The 16,277-nt window shown below is 30.5% G+C and overlaps 1 protein-coding gene across 2 annotated transcripts in view; it reads left to right on the top strand.

Annotated features, from left to right (window-relative positions):
- LOC136772089 (calpain-7-like) overlaps positions 1 to 15,107 on the top strand; it is a 99,025-nt gene extending 83,918 nt beyond the window's left edge. For both annotated transcript variants that reach the window (XM_066728629.1, XM_066736141.1), the window contains one exon: positions 14,340 to 15,107. In XM_066728629.1, the coding sequence (XP_066584726.1) occupies positions 14,340 to 14,487 (148 nt within the window). In that variant the 3' untranslated portion in view covers positions 14,488 to 15,107. The remainder of the gene's footprint in view (positions 1 to 14,339) is intronic.
- Positions 15,108 to 16,277: the final 1,170 nt, after the last annotated feature.

Below are 16,277 nucleotides of genomic sequence, written 5' to 3'. Positions count from 1 at the left end.
GCGGATCAAGAGACACGGTAGTGTCTCGACGGCAAGTACGTACAAAAGTAGATAATGACATGACTATACGCCGACCACTACTATGTAACTTATACAGTAAGTTTGACCGTCTCAATTTTTAAACCAATTTATTTAAATGAATGATCAATTGTCATGATTTAAATAAAGCTTTCCTTAAAATGGTTTTGGACAAGCTTTCATTTGAACCCACGAACATCAAAGTCGGTTCACGCAATCCAGAGATCTCATACTCTGTTAGCTATATATATAAAGAAAAATTTCATTTCTATCCGTCATATTCTTCTCCGGCCAGAATGTATGTCTCGCGCTGAAGTTGGTCGCTAAGAGGTAAATGACGTCATTCTTTCTCAGCGTTGCCAACTAGTTAAACTCAACTACAAAATCATGGTTGTGAAATATCAAATAAAATCGATGTAATCGATATAGCTAATCCGGCGACATGTTAACTGTCAATTGTAATATAAGGTTATGTATATTTAATACAGTGAAGCTGCTCATTGTTATGTTAGTGAATGTGTTTAATTTTTAAAATGCTAAATAAATTCAAATAATAATGACATAAGGAGTCGATAATTATTAGATAAGTAAAACAATATTTTAGAATACAAGAGGTTATATGCTTTGTGGTACTTTATGTAATTTATTTTTCGGATAAAATAAATAGAACATTTCTATTTTGATTATTGAGGATAGAGCTGACTGGATAAAGTAAGATTAATATTTACATATTTTCAACACTGTGCCAAGGAGAAGTATACTTTCAACATTTATGTGCATTGGTGATTATCAGGATATCATATTAATTACAAGAAATTGTTAAGGTATTTGAAAAACATATGCTAAACTTCCAGTGCTGGGATTCTGTAACTTCCCAGCGATGATTGTCGGTATCGCTAACTACCGATAGTTGTCGCTTGCAGTAACGAAAAGAGCGATTCTGTAACTTCCGTCTATATGGATTCAGTAACTAGTTACCGACAACTTTCGGTAATTGAATCGAGTTACCGAGAGATATCGCTAAGAGTGATTCTGTAACACAAAGTTTTCGATAATTGTTGTGAGAAATGTCGGTCGCTACCGAATTCTATCGTTAACTTAACAACGACCGTGATAGGCGTCGGTAGAAGTTTACCGAGAAAGTAAATATAATAAATGTCACAAATATTTCTTAAATTAATATTTGGAAATCACAAAAAAGTACTTACAATAAATTTTCTTTATAAATTAAGGCTTACAGTAAAAATCGTAGGAAATAAAATTTAATATTTTTCCAATTTTTATATTTAAAAATAACTATATAATATATATGCAGAGGTTTTCTCTAAAATATAGAATATTAATTGTGTTATTTAACTATAGCACACAGGCACTAACTGTACATTGCCTGACTAAAAAAAATGTTAAAACATTAATTTATAATACTTATTTTCATTAAAATATACTTACGTTTTAATACTTCTATTAAATAAAATATGATAATTTTGCTATAGTAAGAATTGCTATAATCAAAATTGATATAGTCAAGTAACACAAAAATTCCTATTTCAGTTGGTATTAAATACACCAACATTACCAACTCCCCTAGAACCTTAACGAATTTTATCGTTATCGTACAAACATGAGTTGCACCGACTATTGTCGTAAAGCTAAAGTTACAGAATCGCTCATTCGTTAGCACAAGCGATAGCTGTCGGTAGTTAGCGATACCGACAGCTGTCGTTAAGGGTTTTGACCCACTTGAGGCCAAAAACACTCACAATATAATAGTTGATGTGATATATATTATTTATTACGAGCATTGTGAGTTTTTGGTGGAATGAGTCCAAGGAAAAGCAAAGGTTTATTAAAGTTATTCTTCGGATAAATTTTATATTAGTACCGTTAAACCTTTAGCGACATCTATCTCGGACGTTGTTAAGTTATAACGATATTATTAATTTTCCTTTCAATAAAAAACTCAGTGAAATATCAATTCTCAGCTGAATGATTCGGTTTAGTACAATTTATATTAACTTCATTTGTTCTTAACTCCGTCACTTAACTAAGATTGAACTGAGAGTTTGCTTAAAAAGGAAATATACGTTTATTTGGTAGGATTCGGTAGGTTACCGACAATACCGACATTACAAGCGACAATCATCGCTGACTCTGAATTACAGAATCGCATTTAGCGATTTCTGTCGGTAACTGGACTTAACGATACCGAAAGTTGTCGCTAAGAGTTACAGAATCCCACTACAGGTATTGAAATCATTAACAAAATGCAAGTTTAACTATTTTTTTCTTTAAACTGATGTGGAACATACTCTCCGATAGGTTATATCATATATACAAACAATTTTCTATGAGACAATATAAAACTTTCTTACTACTACGATTAAAGAAAAGTAGATGAATATTTTCTAATTGTTATTTAATATTCAATTATAGTATAAAAAAGTATGAACACCAAATATTTATTTACGCTTCCTTAATAAGAATAGAAAAACATTATTATTATCTCCAAAAAAATTATCCAAATTTAATTTTTTATAAGAAAAACAGATTTTTATAATATAATATGTAATATATTTTTTGGTACTTAGTGAGATTTTATTGCAGATTGAATTACAATAACTTGTTTATTGTGTCATTGTGCAGGCTTGAGCTGTTATATTTAATAGAAGAAGTCATAAATGATTCCAGTTTACCATAGAAAGAGCCATAATGCAAAGTTAATGTTGAGAGTTAAGCCTAAGGAGAAGGTGGAGAAATTTAAAAATTTGGAAGCCAATTTGTAATAGTGAAAGGCTTCCAGGTGATTTTGGCATAAACTCTTTGAAATATATAAGTCAATTAAATCATAATTATAATGGTAACATCATCTAGAAATGAAACAATGAAAAGAAGTCATTATTTTAATATTTTCCATGCGATAGAATTTATAGTGAATAATTTTGCGAAACTGAAAGCAGTATATCCACAAAAGAGAGGCTTCCATTGTATAAATTGGTGTATTTCCTAGTTTATATTAATGAAAGGAAAACATAAATGGTACTAGTGTGCTGACGAAAGTGCCATAATTCAAAGTTGATGTTGACGGTAATAGCTAAGAAAATGATGGATAAATTTGAGCTTATTTATAAGAAAATCCTTGAGAGTGAAGTGCCTGCAGGTGATATTGGGCATACAACTTTGGAATTAGAAATAACATAGTTGATGAAAATTATAATAAAATCATGTAAAAGTGTAAATATGAAAAGAATTCATAATTTCAATATTTCACATGTAATAGAACATACGGTGTGTAACTTCAGGAAACTTAAAGCAGTGTACCTAAGAAACATAGGCTTCTATTGCATTAACTGGTATATATTTTTCATTTTATATTAATTCCACAAAAAACAAGCTTCACTTGTAAAAAAAGGCGGTAAGTACATTAATCGTCTAGCATGAATAATATAATAAAATATTCGAATTAAAAAAATGAGTGAAATCCAAATGTTAGGCAAGTATATATTTTTACTGTAGCAAAAGCTAAAATTTCTAAAAATAATAGTAATACAACAAAGTTACTTGCCAGGCCCGTTGTATGCAATGGCATTAAATAGTCACATTTTGAAATTATGAGAACCAACGCTTGTGTTGTAAGATAGCCACTTAGGTATGAACTTTATGGGCCCGGCAAGTAACTTTGTTGTATTACTATTATTTTTTAGAAATTTTAACTTTTGCTACAGTAAAAATATATACTTGCCTAACATTTGGATTTCACTCATTTTTTTAATTCGAATATTTTATTTTATTACATTATTCATGCTAGACGATTAATGTACTTGCCGTCTTTTTTTACAAGCGAAGCTTGTTTTTTGTGGGATCTTATAATGTTTTGTAAGAATGTAGAAAATAAAAGTAAATAATTGTTTTAATTAATACAAGCTAAAGAAACATTTTCCAATGTCCATATTGTTGCAAAATGTAAAATTTTAATTTAGACTTTAACTTAGTAATCTATCAAAGAAAATACAAAATAATGCAATGATGAATTTGTATCATAATTACACTTTTGGGGAGTTTCCTCATAATATTCACTGACTATATTTGAATTATATTTCCAAGATTTTATGCCCAAAATAATTTGCAAGCTTTTCTTATAAAATGCGAATTAATACAATTTTAATGCATTTTGAAAAGAAATTAAAATACAAGGCCCTAAATTCACATGATGATGTGAATTTAGTAATTTTTTTATATATTTTGAAGGGAAAATGGACTTTAAGGCTTTAAATGTTCATAACATTGATGAAAATTTAGTTACTTTTTGACATTTTTGCAGGGTCTGGTCTTACGCATAAAATTTGCATTCTACCAGATTTCATACAGAAATTAGAGTATTTTATTGTCGTTTTAAATTTGGTATACTTCAAAACAGAATTTAATAATTCCACAAGCTAGATAAGAAATGAAAGAAATACACTACGTATTATGTCCATAGAAATTTATAGCCTAATATCTAGTAGATTTTTGCTAGTTATTAAATATTTTATTTAATATACTTTCTGAAATCTGTTGAACTTATTACATATTATTCGTTAAAATTTTTTAAAGTCAACTCAAAGATGCTTTTATTGTTACGTTATACACCATACATAATGCAAAAGCCATGTTTATTACTTTTTATCCAACTTGATGGTTAGATGTGTTTAAGATGGTGTACAGTATGTGATATTTGCAAATATCCTATTAATTTCGCAACCATTTAATTTAATTTTGGTAATAGATGAACAGCTATTTCTACAGTTTATATTTTTTAATCTTAAATATTTTACTAGCTGTACTATTTAATTTTCTTGGCTTATGCGATATTGCTGACACTATTATATATAATTATCATCTTTTGAAAATTATACGTAGAGTTAACTGTGCTTATTAATAGACTACAGTTCTTTTGCAAAAGACTTCTTTTCATGAAAATACAGACTACTATTTATTTTATAAAATCAGAAATGCTAGATTATTATTTATTAATAACATATTCATACTATTTCTCTGAAAGAACATATACCAAATTTATACAATATTTTGGAGACAATAATAATTTCGTTTTACTTTAATTAGAGAGGCGTAGAGGTAAATATTTGGTTTAAATATTCTTTTATATTATCATTGAATATTAAATAAATCGTTAAGCAAATATTCATCTACTTTTCTCTAATCGTATATAGTAATAAGAAAGTTATATTATCTCCAGGAAAATTGTTCAAATGCAGGATATAATCTTTTGGACATTTGGTATCCATATCAATTTAAAAAAGAGAAAAATTGAAACATGCATTTTGTTATTGATTTTAATGCCTTAAAGTATAGCATATATGATTTTCAAATACCTTAACAATTTCTACCTATTAATATAATCCTGATACTGATTGATGCACATTAATATTTAACGTAAACTTTTCAGTAGCAAAGTTATGAATATAAATCTCCGGTTATCCAGTCAGTTCTATCCTCCGCAATGAAAAAGGGGCTGTTTTATTTTCATTTAATCTGAAAAAGAAACTTCACAAAGTACCACAAAGCTTATTGCATTCTATATTGTAAAATAGAATGTTATACTTATCTAATTATTGGTTCCTCTTATTATAATTAATCTGAAGTTTTTGTGAATTTGCTAAATTGACACTTTTAACCACAAACTAGCCTCACTGCGTCAGGTTAATTAGATACACACACAGTTGACAATACGTCAGATCAAAATTCGAGCGAGACATTACTAAATACAACCTCATTATCATTAAAGAGAGCAAAACTGTCAAAGTCAAAAATTGGTTGGCAGCGCAGTAGTAGAAAAATGACGTCAAAGCGACTAACTTCAGGGCGAAAACATCCGCCGAGGATTGAAGGAGAAAAAGAAGAATCGTAATATTTCGGTATATATATAGACAACAGAGTACGAGATCTCTGGATTGCGTGAACTGTTTTTAATGTCCGAGGTCTTATTCGAAAGCTCTTTCAAAACCTTATTCAGATATGCTATGGTTAAATCGTGACAATGCATAGTTCACAGAGATACGTCGATTTAAAAATTGGGACGGCTAAACTTAAGCCGAAATCAGACGATGCTTTTTCTCGTGCTGGATTGCTTGCTGAATTTAGAATGATGACTGCTGATTGGATATTTGCATTATTATAACCAATCAGCAAACAATATTTCAATTCAGCAAGCAATCCAGCACGAGAAAAAGCATCGTCTGATTTCGGCTTTACTGCATAAGTTACACGGTAGCGCTCGACTATATATATGTGTACTTGCCGTCGAGACACTACCGTGTCTCTTGATGAAAAGAATATCCCACAAAAAACAAGCTTCGCTTGTAAAGAAAGGACGGCAAGTACATAAGTCGTATCTAGCATAATTAATATAGTAATATAAAATATTTTAATTAATAAAAATAGTGAAATCCAAATGCTGGGCAAGTATAAATTATTGTTACCATGATGAAAGTTAAATTTTGGAAAAAGGAAAATAGTAACACAAAAATTACTTGCTGGTGGCCCGTTGTATGCAATCGTATTAAATAGCAACATTTTTAACTTATGAGAAGCAACGCTTAAATTGCAAGATAGCGACTTACACAGTTACACATGAATATTCCGGGCCCGGCAAGTAATTTTTGTGTTACTATTTTCCTTTTTCCAAATTTTAATTTTCATCATGGTAACAATAATTTATACTTGCCTAGCATTTGGATTTCACTATTTTCTTTAATTAAAATATTTTATATTACTATATTAATTATGCTATATACGACTTATGTACTTGCCGTCCTTTCTTTACAAGCGAAGCTTGTTTTTAGTAGGATCTTATAACGTTTTGTAAGAATATAAGAGTTCAAACTAATCAATTATTTTAACTAATTCAATCTAACAAACATTTTCCAATTTTCCCATCGTTCCATAATGTAAAGTTTCAATTCAAAATATTAATTTATTATTCTATTAAATAAAATACAAAATATTACAATGATGAATTTTTATCATAGTTACACTTTTAACATAATATTCACAATAACTGTTTGAATTATATTTCCAACATTTTATACCCTAAATCACCTAAAGCCTTTCGCTTTCAAGAATATGCTTCTAAATTTACCTTTAAATTCACCTTTTTCTTAGGTGTTACTCTCACTATCAACTTTGCATTATGGTTCTTTCTCTGGTAAACTAGTGCCATTTATTTATTCTTTTGATTAATATAAACTGTAAAACATATACCAGTTAATACAATGGAAGCCTATGTTTTTTAAGTGTACTGCTTTCAGTTTCCTGAAGTTACACACTGTATGCTCTATTACATGTGAAATATTGAAATAATGAATTCCTTTCATATTTACACATCTACATGATTTTATTATAATTTTCATCAACTATGTGATTTTTAATTCCAAAATTGTATACCCAAAATCATCTACAAGCCCTTCACTTTTAAGGATTTGCTTAGAAATTCATCCCTTTTTCTTAACTGTTACTCCCAATATCAACAATGAATCAGGGCTCTTTTTCAAGCAAACTAGTGCCATTTGTATTTTCTTTTCATCAATATAAACTAGAAAATACACAAATTAATGCAATGGAAGCCTTTATTTTAGATACCACAAAAAACAGACTTCGCCTGAAAAAAAGGCGGCAAGTACATAAACCATTTAGCATAAATAATATAGTAAAATTATCCAATTAAAAATAGTAGTGAAATCCAAATAGTAGGCAAGTGTATTTTTTACCTTAGCAAAAGTTAAATTTTTGAAAAAAAAAGAACAACAAAGTTACTTGCCGGGCCCGTAATGTCCATGCACAGTGAGAATTAGAATCGTCCGTGGTTCGGCTAACTTCATTCTGTATTTTAACATGAAATTTGCTGTACTACGCTATAGCTGAATCTCACACACTATTCAATTTCCCACTGTGCATGGACATTACGGGCCCGGCAAGTAACTTTGTTGTTCCTTTTTTCTTTAAATATGTAACTTTTGCTAAGGTGAGAAAATACACTTGCCTAATATTTGGATTTCACTACTTTTTTTAATTGGATAATTTTACTATATTATTTATGCTAAATGGTTTATGTACTTGCCGCCTTTTTTTACAGGCGAAGTCTGTTTTTTGTGGGATTTCATAACGTTTTGTAAGAGCATAATATTTAAAAAATTAAATAATTCTTTTAATTTTTCTACAGAATTTAAAGAAAATTTCCACACTTCTCATTTTTTGAAACAGCAGCGCTTAACTAATAAAATAATATATATTAATATTGAAAAAATATCACAGTCAACACGTTGAATTTATTGATATTTGTAATCCATTCTGCATAAATGAACTTCATAATTAATGCCCCGGCTACTTGTTTAATGTTTTCAGTTTCACTATAATAAAAGTTTGATTAAATTTTTCATAATCAATAAACATACTTTCAACATATAAAAATAATTAAGTAAAATGTATGTTTTAATTAATTTACATTTTCTGTTTATCAATATTTGACTTTTACCACCATCTGACCTTGCTAGACTTCACTAGTTTCATCAACTACTTGAGTTGATACTGGGGCAAGACTGGACAAGCAATTCGAAAAGCTTTGAATAAGCTACAATCAAGCATATATTCAAAGCTGACAATGTCGTTTTGCATACCACATTTCTTTTTAACACCAATTACTGTCACATTTATGCTGCTAATTCTTGACAAAGGTATAACCTATCGGACAGTTGAAACCCATATCAGTTTAAAGAAAAGAAACAGTTAAATATGTGTTTTGTTAATGATTTCAATATTTGGAAGTTTAGCATATGGTTTTCAAATACATTAACAATTTCTTGCAATTAATATGCTCTTGATAATCACTGATGCACATAAATGTTGAAAGTATACTTCTCCTTGGCACAGTGTTGAAAATGAATCTTACTTCATCTAGTTAGCTCTATCCTCAGCAATGACTCAATCCACATAGTTTCATCCTCAGTATGATATAACCTATCGGACAATTGAAATCCATATCAGTTTAAAGAAAAGAAACAGTTAAAGATGTATTTTGTTAATGATTTCAATACCTGGAAGTTTAACACATGATTTTCAAATACCTTAACAATTTCTTGCAATCCTGATAATCACTGATGCACTAAAATGTTGAAAGTATACTTCTCCTTGGCACAGTGTTGAAAATATATAAATATTAATCTTACTTCATCCAGTCAACTTTATTCACCCCCAGTATGATAACCTATCGGACAGTTGAAATCCACATCAATTTAAAGAAAAGAAACAGTTAAATATGTATTTTGTTAATGATTTCAATATTTGGAAGTTTAGCATATGGTTTTCAAATACCTTAACAATTTCTTGCAATTTATATATACTCTGGATAATCACCGATGCACATAAATGTTGACAGTATACTTCTCCTTGGCAGTGTTAAAAATATATAAATATTGATCTTACTTCATCCAGTCAACTCTATCCTCAACAATTCAAATAGAAATAATCTATCTTAATTTATCTGAAAAAGAAATTTCACAAAGTACCACAAAGTATACTAACATCCTGTATTATAAAATATAATGTTATACTTATCTAATAATTGTCAACTCCTTATGTCATTATTATTCGAATATATTTGTCATTTTAAAAATTAAACTCATTCACTAACATAATAATGAACATTCTCACTGCATTAAATATACATAACCTTATATTACTATTGACAATTAACACAAGTCGCCGGATTAGTTATATCGATTACATCGATTTATTTGCAAGCTCACAACTATAGTTTCGTCGTTGAGTATAGTTTGTTGGAAGCGATGTGAAAATGACGTCACTTTCCTTAGCGGCCAACTTCAGCCCGAGACATACAGAATTAGCCAAGGACATACAGAACTCGGGAAGAAAGAAGGGAGAAGAATTTCAACTTCGGCATATAGATAGCTAACAGAGTATGAGATCTCTGGATTGCGTGAACCGATTTTAATGTTTATGGGCTCAAATAAAAGGTTTTTCAAAACCATTTTAAGTAAAGCTTTACTTAAATCATGACAATTGATCATTCATAGAAATAAATCGGTTTGAAAATTGGGACGGCTAAACTTGCTGTATAACTTACACGGTAGTGCTAGGCGGTACAGACATGTCATTATCTACTTTTATATGTATTTGCCGTCGAGACACTACCGTGTCTCTTGATATAAATGTCACTAATTTACCAGGGAAAGAGCCATAATGCAAAGATGATGATGAGAGTAACACCTAAGAAAAAAGTGGATTTAAAGGTAAATTTAGAAACAAATTTTTGAAAGCGAAAGGCTTTAATGTGAATTTGGGTATAAGATGTTGAAAATATAACTCAAACAGTCATTGAATCCTATGTTAAATACCTCTAAAAATGCAATTATGATAAGAACTCATCATTGTAATATTTTGTATTTTATTTAATAGATTAATAAATTACTATCTCGAATTGAAGCTTTAGATTATGGAACGACTAGAACATTGGAAAATGTTTTGTTAGATTGAATTAGTTAAAACAATTTTTTAGTTTTAATTCCTATATTCTTACAAAACGTTATAAGGTTCCACAAAAAACAAGCTTTACTTGTAAAAAAAGGACGGCAAGTACATAAGTCGTATCTTGTATGATTAATATATAAGAATATAAAATATTTTAATTAATAAAAATAGTGAAATCCAAATGCTGGGCAAGTATAAATTATTGTTACCATGATGAAAGTTAAAATTTTGAAAAAGGAAAATAGTAACACAAAAATTACTTGCTGGTGGCCCGTTGTATGCAATCGTATTAAATAACAACATTTTTAACTTACGAGAAGCAACGCTTAAATTGCAAGATAGCGACTTACACAGTTACACATGAATATTCCGGGCCCGGCAAGTAATTTTTGTGTTACTATTTTCCTTTTTCCAAATTTTAATTTTCATCATGGAAAAAATTTATACTTGCCTAACATTTGGATTTCACTATTTTTTTTAATTAAAATATTTTATATTACTATATATTAATCATACTAGATACAACTTATGTACTTGCCGTCCTTTTTTTACAAGTAAAGCTTGTTTTTTGTGGGATCCTTCTGTCACTGTAAACGAATTTATTTGTAATTTAAAGAATTAACCGATGCATTAAAGCAATTATAGCAACACGCTGAATAACCTCGCTGCTTTAAATATAAATACAAATAACCTCACATTACAATATACAATTGACAATAGTCGCCGGATTAATTATATCGATTATATCGACTTTATTTGGTAGTTCACAAACACAGTTTGGTCTTTGGGTATAATTTATTATCGTTAGCGGCCAACTTCAGCCCGAGGCATACATTTGGCTTGAAAAATAAATGAGGAAGGAGGACAATTTTATTTCGGCATATATATAGATACCAGAGTATGATATCTCTAGATTGCGTGAACCGATTTTCATGTTCGTAGGCTCAAATGAAAGGGTTTTCAAACCCATTTTAAGAAAATCTTTACTTAAACAATGACAATGGATTATTCACAGAGATAAATCGATTTGATAATTGAGGCGGCCAAACTTGCTGTATAAGAGAGTTGTGCCTCGACGGCGGTATAGACACGTTTATACCTACTTTTATGTACTTACCGTCGAGACACTGCCGTGTCTCTTGATTTTCAAAAGTATTATCATATTTTTTTCTTACTTTAGTTGAGTTGGAAAAAAAGAGTTATATAACTTTAATGTTAATCGACCGCAAGAACACTCTCAAACGGCGTGACGTGTAGCTTCCCTAATAAGTCAAAAATTCATGTTTCTCTTTTTTTACTACAATCCTAATAAAATTTCCCTCTAGATGAACCTCGTTTCATTGAAAAAAAAAAAAAATAATTTAAACATAAGCATCAACTGTAAAAAATGAAGTCTAATTTTGACAATTTTTTTGTTCATCTTTAAAACAGATTACTAAATACTATTTCGTAAAATATTTTTAATTTGAGGTTCATCTATAGGGGAATTTTATTACCTTTAAAACAAAAAAAAATTTTAATTCGGTGGAGAACTTTTCGAGTTATGCGTCACGCCAATTCGGTAAAGTGGTTTTGAGAAAAACGCGTTTAAAGTTTTCAGTAGGAAATAGATTCTCAGCTGACGGATGATAACTGGATCGATAACTGTTGACTATAACAAATATTTTTACCAAACTTATATAAAATATAGTCTCAGACAATGTATGAAAACAAGGTTTGACCGTACACAGAAATAATGAAAGCTCTCAAGAGACACGGTAGTGTCTCGACGGCAAGTATGTATAAAAGTAGATAATGACATGTATATACGGCCGTCGAGGCACTAATCTCTTATACAACAAGTTTGGCTGTCCTAATTTTCAAACCGATTTTTCTTTGTGAACAATCCATTATCATGATTTAAGCAAAGCTTTTCTTAAATTGTTTCTAGCGGAACAGCACGCTCCGCAAGAAATATTATTGCATGACGCACAACTACAAAAATCTCTATAACTATGTACTCTGTACAAATTTTAATGTAATATTTTAAAGGTAATATCTTAAGGTTATGTACTATCCATATATGAAAAAAGTCGATTTTAAAAACTTATTACACGAGGCTCCCCCCTTAATGTATATTCATTTAAACTCTGTGCAAATAAATGTGGAATAGCATATTAGTACCAAACTGATAATTTATTGGATAAAAGATAATCTCGTATTTTTAGGTAAAAAATATCTCAAAACAGAATAACAGTTTGTAAATCAATCCCAGATCATGCGCAAATTGGAGATACATAAACTTTAGAGCTTTGATACTTCAATACAGCTTCATTTTGTAATATTCACACAACTCCGATAAGAAAAATCATAAATAAACAATCAATAACTTCTTTTGTAGGGGAAATATTGTACTATATGAGGTCACCCTAGCCAAATTAACACGTTGACTGCCAGTCTACGATATAATTCGTAGTTTCTTATGAGTTGTCTTGTAGACCAGCAGTTTACGTGTTAAATTATAAACTTTGCTATTCCCTCCAAAGATATGAGTAGGTCCAAAAGTCATCTTTTTACCTTTCAACCTTAAATATCCAAAAATTCTGTTGTGATAGAGTAATCTGGCGAGAGACTTGATTTCAGAACATCAATTTACAACAGAAATCTACCAAGTTCTATGATAAAAATATGTCGGCCTTTGTAATCAGTATAGTTTCACATGTGTTCGTGTGACGACAGAACGATGAGAAATACAAGCTACATTTGTTTAATGATAAAGAATTGTCAACAAAAGTAGGAGCAAAGTAATTATTTCGTTGAATTCGAGCCGTGATTTTTCGAGTTAGAAATGAATTATCTCACTAACGAAGCCTTTGCGGAAAAAATGGTACAGGACTTTTCGGCTGGATTTAATTTCAAAAATACGTGATTCAAATTATATGTATCATCGCTGATAAACCTTATATACTATATGGACGCAGATATAATTACAACATAGCTTCTTCAAATACTTAATCGTATACTTGCTGCGAAACTTCAGTACACGCTGGATGACGCGCAGTTACAACATGTTTTAAAGCTCTATAGACGTCAAATAAGAAGGAATCGATCTAAATAACTATAGGATATCTGTTCTATAATAATAAGCTATCAAAAAATGCAGAAGAATATCGATTTTTTCGATCCGTTACATTAGATAATCCCCTTCTAAAAAGCTAATTCAGGGAGCCTTAAATAACTTTTCCCTATTTAAATAACACAGGAGTTTGAGAGACCTTGGTAATGATCTTTGTATTTAGCAAATGTATTAACTTTAACATTTTTAACTGTAAAACTGTAAAGTGTAATTACTAGTAGTTTTAAAAGAGTTTTGTGAATTTTCAATTACATACACAAAGATAGACACATTACTAAACATCAGTTTTAGGGTCGATTTCTATTAATTTCAATGATTTGCCAATCTTTATGTATATAAACGAAAATTTGTGATCAAATTTTATGCTACTGCTAATATTTTTGCTTGATAATATCAGTTTAAAAATTTTTATAGTAATTTTAACATTAAATAGAAAAGTATAATATGAATTCTGTCAAAATCCAACGTTATTTAAATAGGAAAAAGAAAGTAGATTGAGGCATCTATTAGGATTTTAGTTAAGAGCACGAACTCCGGGGATATATATTTATTTATATTTTTAAAATGAATCTGCGAGGCGGTCTAATAATAATTAAAAACCACCCTAATATATATATATATATATATATATATATATACACGTATATATGTAAATTACTTTTCGTAGGTCAGGATTTGTGTACCTTGAATTGGAAAATGTACCTGCAGGAACATATAACATTATACCGTCGACATACTTACCAAATCAGGAGGGACCTTTCATCTTAACTTGTAAATCTTCTTGCAATCTGCAGCTGCAACTTTTTACATCCTAAACGCCATATGAATTTTATTAATAACATAATAGTAATTAACCATGTAAGAATTTTCAATATATTAAATAATAGGCTGAGAAAGAGAGAATGAGTACTATATTTTTGATTGTGAATTTGATTATTATTCGAGAGTACAGATTATAGTTACGAGACTAGACAACTACTGATTGTATTCAAATAATTGGGACTCGTGGAACTGGACTGCTGCTCATTCCTTGTCTCTTTTAAACATTAATTATATTAAATACAGCACTAACGAGTTTTACATCTTCATTACATCATCATTTGTATTATTACAACGCAAATATATATAGTATAGAGAAATACATAATTGTATACAACTGAAGTATGTATTATTACAAAATGAACTTACTATTAGATTGCTGTTGACAAAATTGATGACTATCTTTAGTACATACGCTAATCGCTTTTTTTATGTGTAGAACGTAAGTTATAGAGATAAAACAACCTGCCTATTTAACTTGTGTCAACCATAATGGTTAATCCTTTTTGAATCAAATGTTTATTTTTTTTTTAACTTTTATTGCTATAACTTTATATGTAAGTCTCGTAGAAAAAAATGAGAAATAGTACATTTTACAGTTTCTAACATGGCAAATGATATTCGCATCCAACATCAATATCCGTCGCCCTCTGGTGTAGATTTTGAGTACTCACCGGTAACTGCTAATCACGTTAAACACAGTGAGTACACGTTACATAGTGCAGCACTATGTAACGTGTACTCACTGTGTTTAACGTGATTAGCAGTTACCGGTGAGTACTCAAAATCTACACCAGAGGGCGACGGACCTTGATGTTGGACGCGAATTGCCTTGTTACTTAGTTTAAGTATAAATTAACTCAAGAGACGACATTGAAATTTGCTGCGCAAAGCAGATTCGCTCTTGAACCCAGGTGACTGCATCGTGCGCAAGTGCGCAACGGATACGCTCGCCTAGGTGATTGCGTGATTCGAGGCGCCTCTCCCTATACAGGACCTGTTAAAGTAAAGACATAGGATCGCACCACAGAATTTTCCCGATTAGAAAGAGGAATAGCTATGTAAGTGGATCTCAAAGACAGGTTTCGATAATTCCATATGATGGAAGGAAGGATGATAAAGGGACCGAAATAAGGAGGATATGAGGTTTTAATTCAGTTGCAGTTTTGCTTCCCCTTCCTAACTTTCAAATTTTCCAACGCTGTATATGTAGTGCCTACGTATTGCTTCTGTTAATTTAGTGCATGAAGGTAAGCGTTAAGAACTCAAGCGACTGCTCAACGTCTAGGTTAATTATATTTCTATGCATATAATGAATAGTCACTCCAGTATTATTGAGACATGACAAGATTTTTTTAGTCAGTGGACTTAATTTAACTCCAGTATGTAGGAGTCACCCACAAAAATCCTTCTAGTAAACTCGAGGTTACTTTAACTTCCTATGTATGAGGTTAGGCCATTAAGGGGATTCACGTCGGACGAAAAATTTAATTCAAGCTTATCTCCGAAAATAAAAATAGAAACTTTTTAGTAGAGGTTGAATTTACTCGTTTAACAGTGCATAAGAGCGCTACAGGCTCAGAATTTCAATAAAACAATTTTATTTTTTATGAAAATTATAAACAATAATATTGTAGAAAAGTAGTGTAGCTAGGAGGATTCTGGGACCGGGTGGCGAGGGGGTCGGGGTTCCGCGGGGGCAGGGGAAGTAGGGGAATTACCCCACTCCTCGGCTGAGACCGATGGGTGAGGGGGTCGGGGTCCCGCGGGTGTAGGGGAAGTAGAG

The sequence above is a fragment of the Prorops nasuta genome, unplaced genomic scaffold (assembly GCF_024137725.1).
Source record: "Prorops nasuta isolate Cenicafe-Biocafe unplaced genomic scaffold, Cenicafe_Pnas_1.2 PNAS00001, whole genome shotgun sequence".
Lineage (NCBI taxonomy): Eukaryota > Metazoa > Arthropoda > Insecta > Hymenoptera > Bethylidae > Prorops > Prorops nasuta.
The sequence above is the reverse complement of the archived record's forward strand: the minus strand, read 5'-3'. Positions and strand labels throughout refer to the sequence as shown.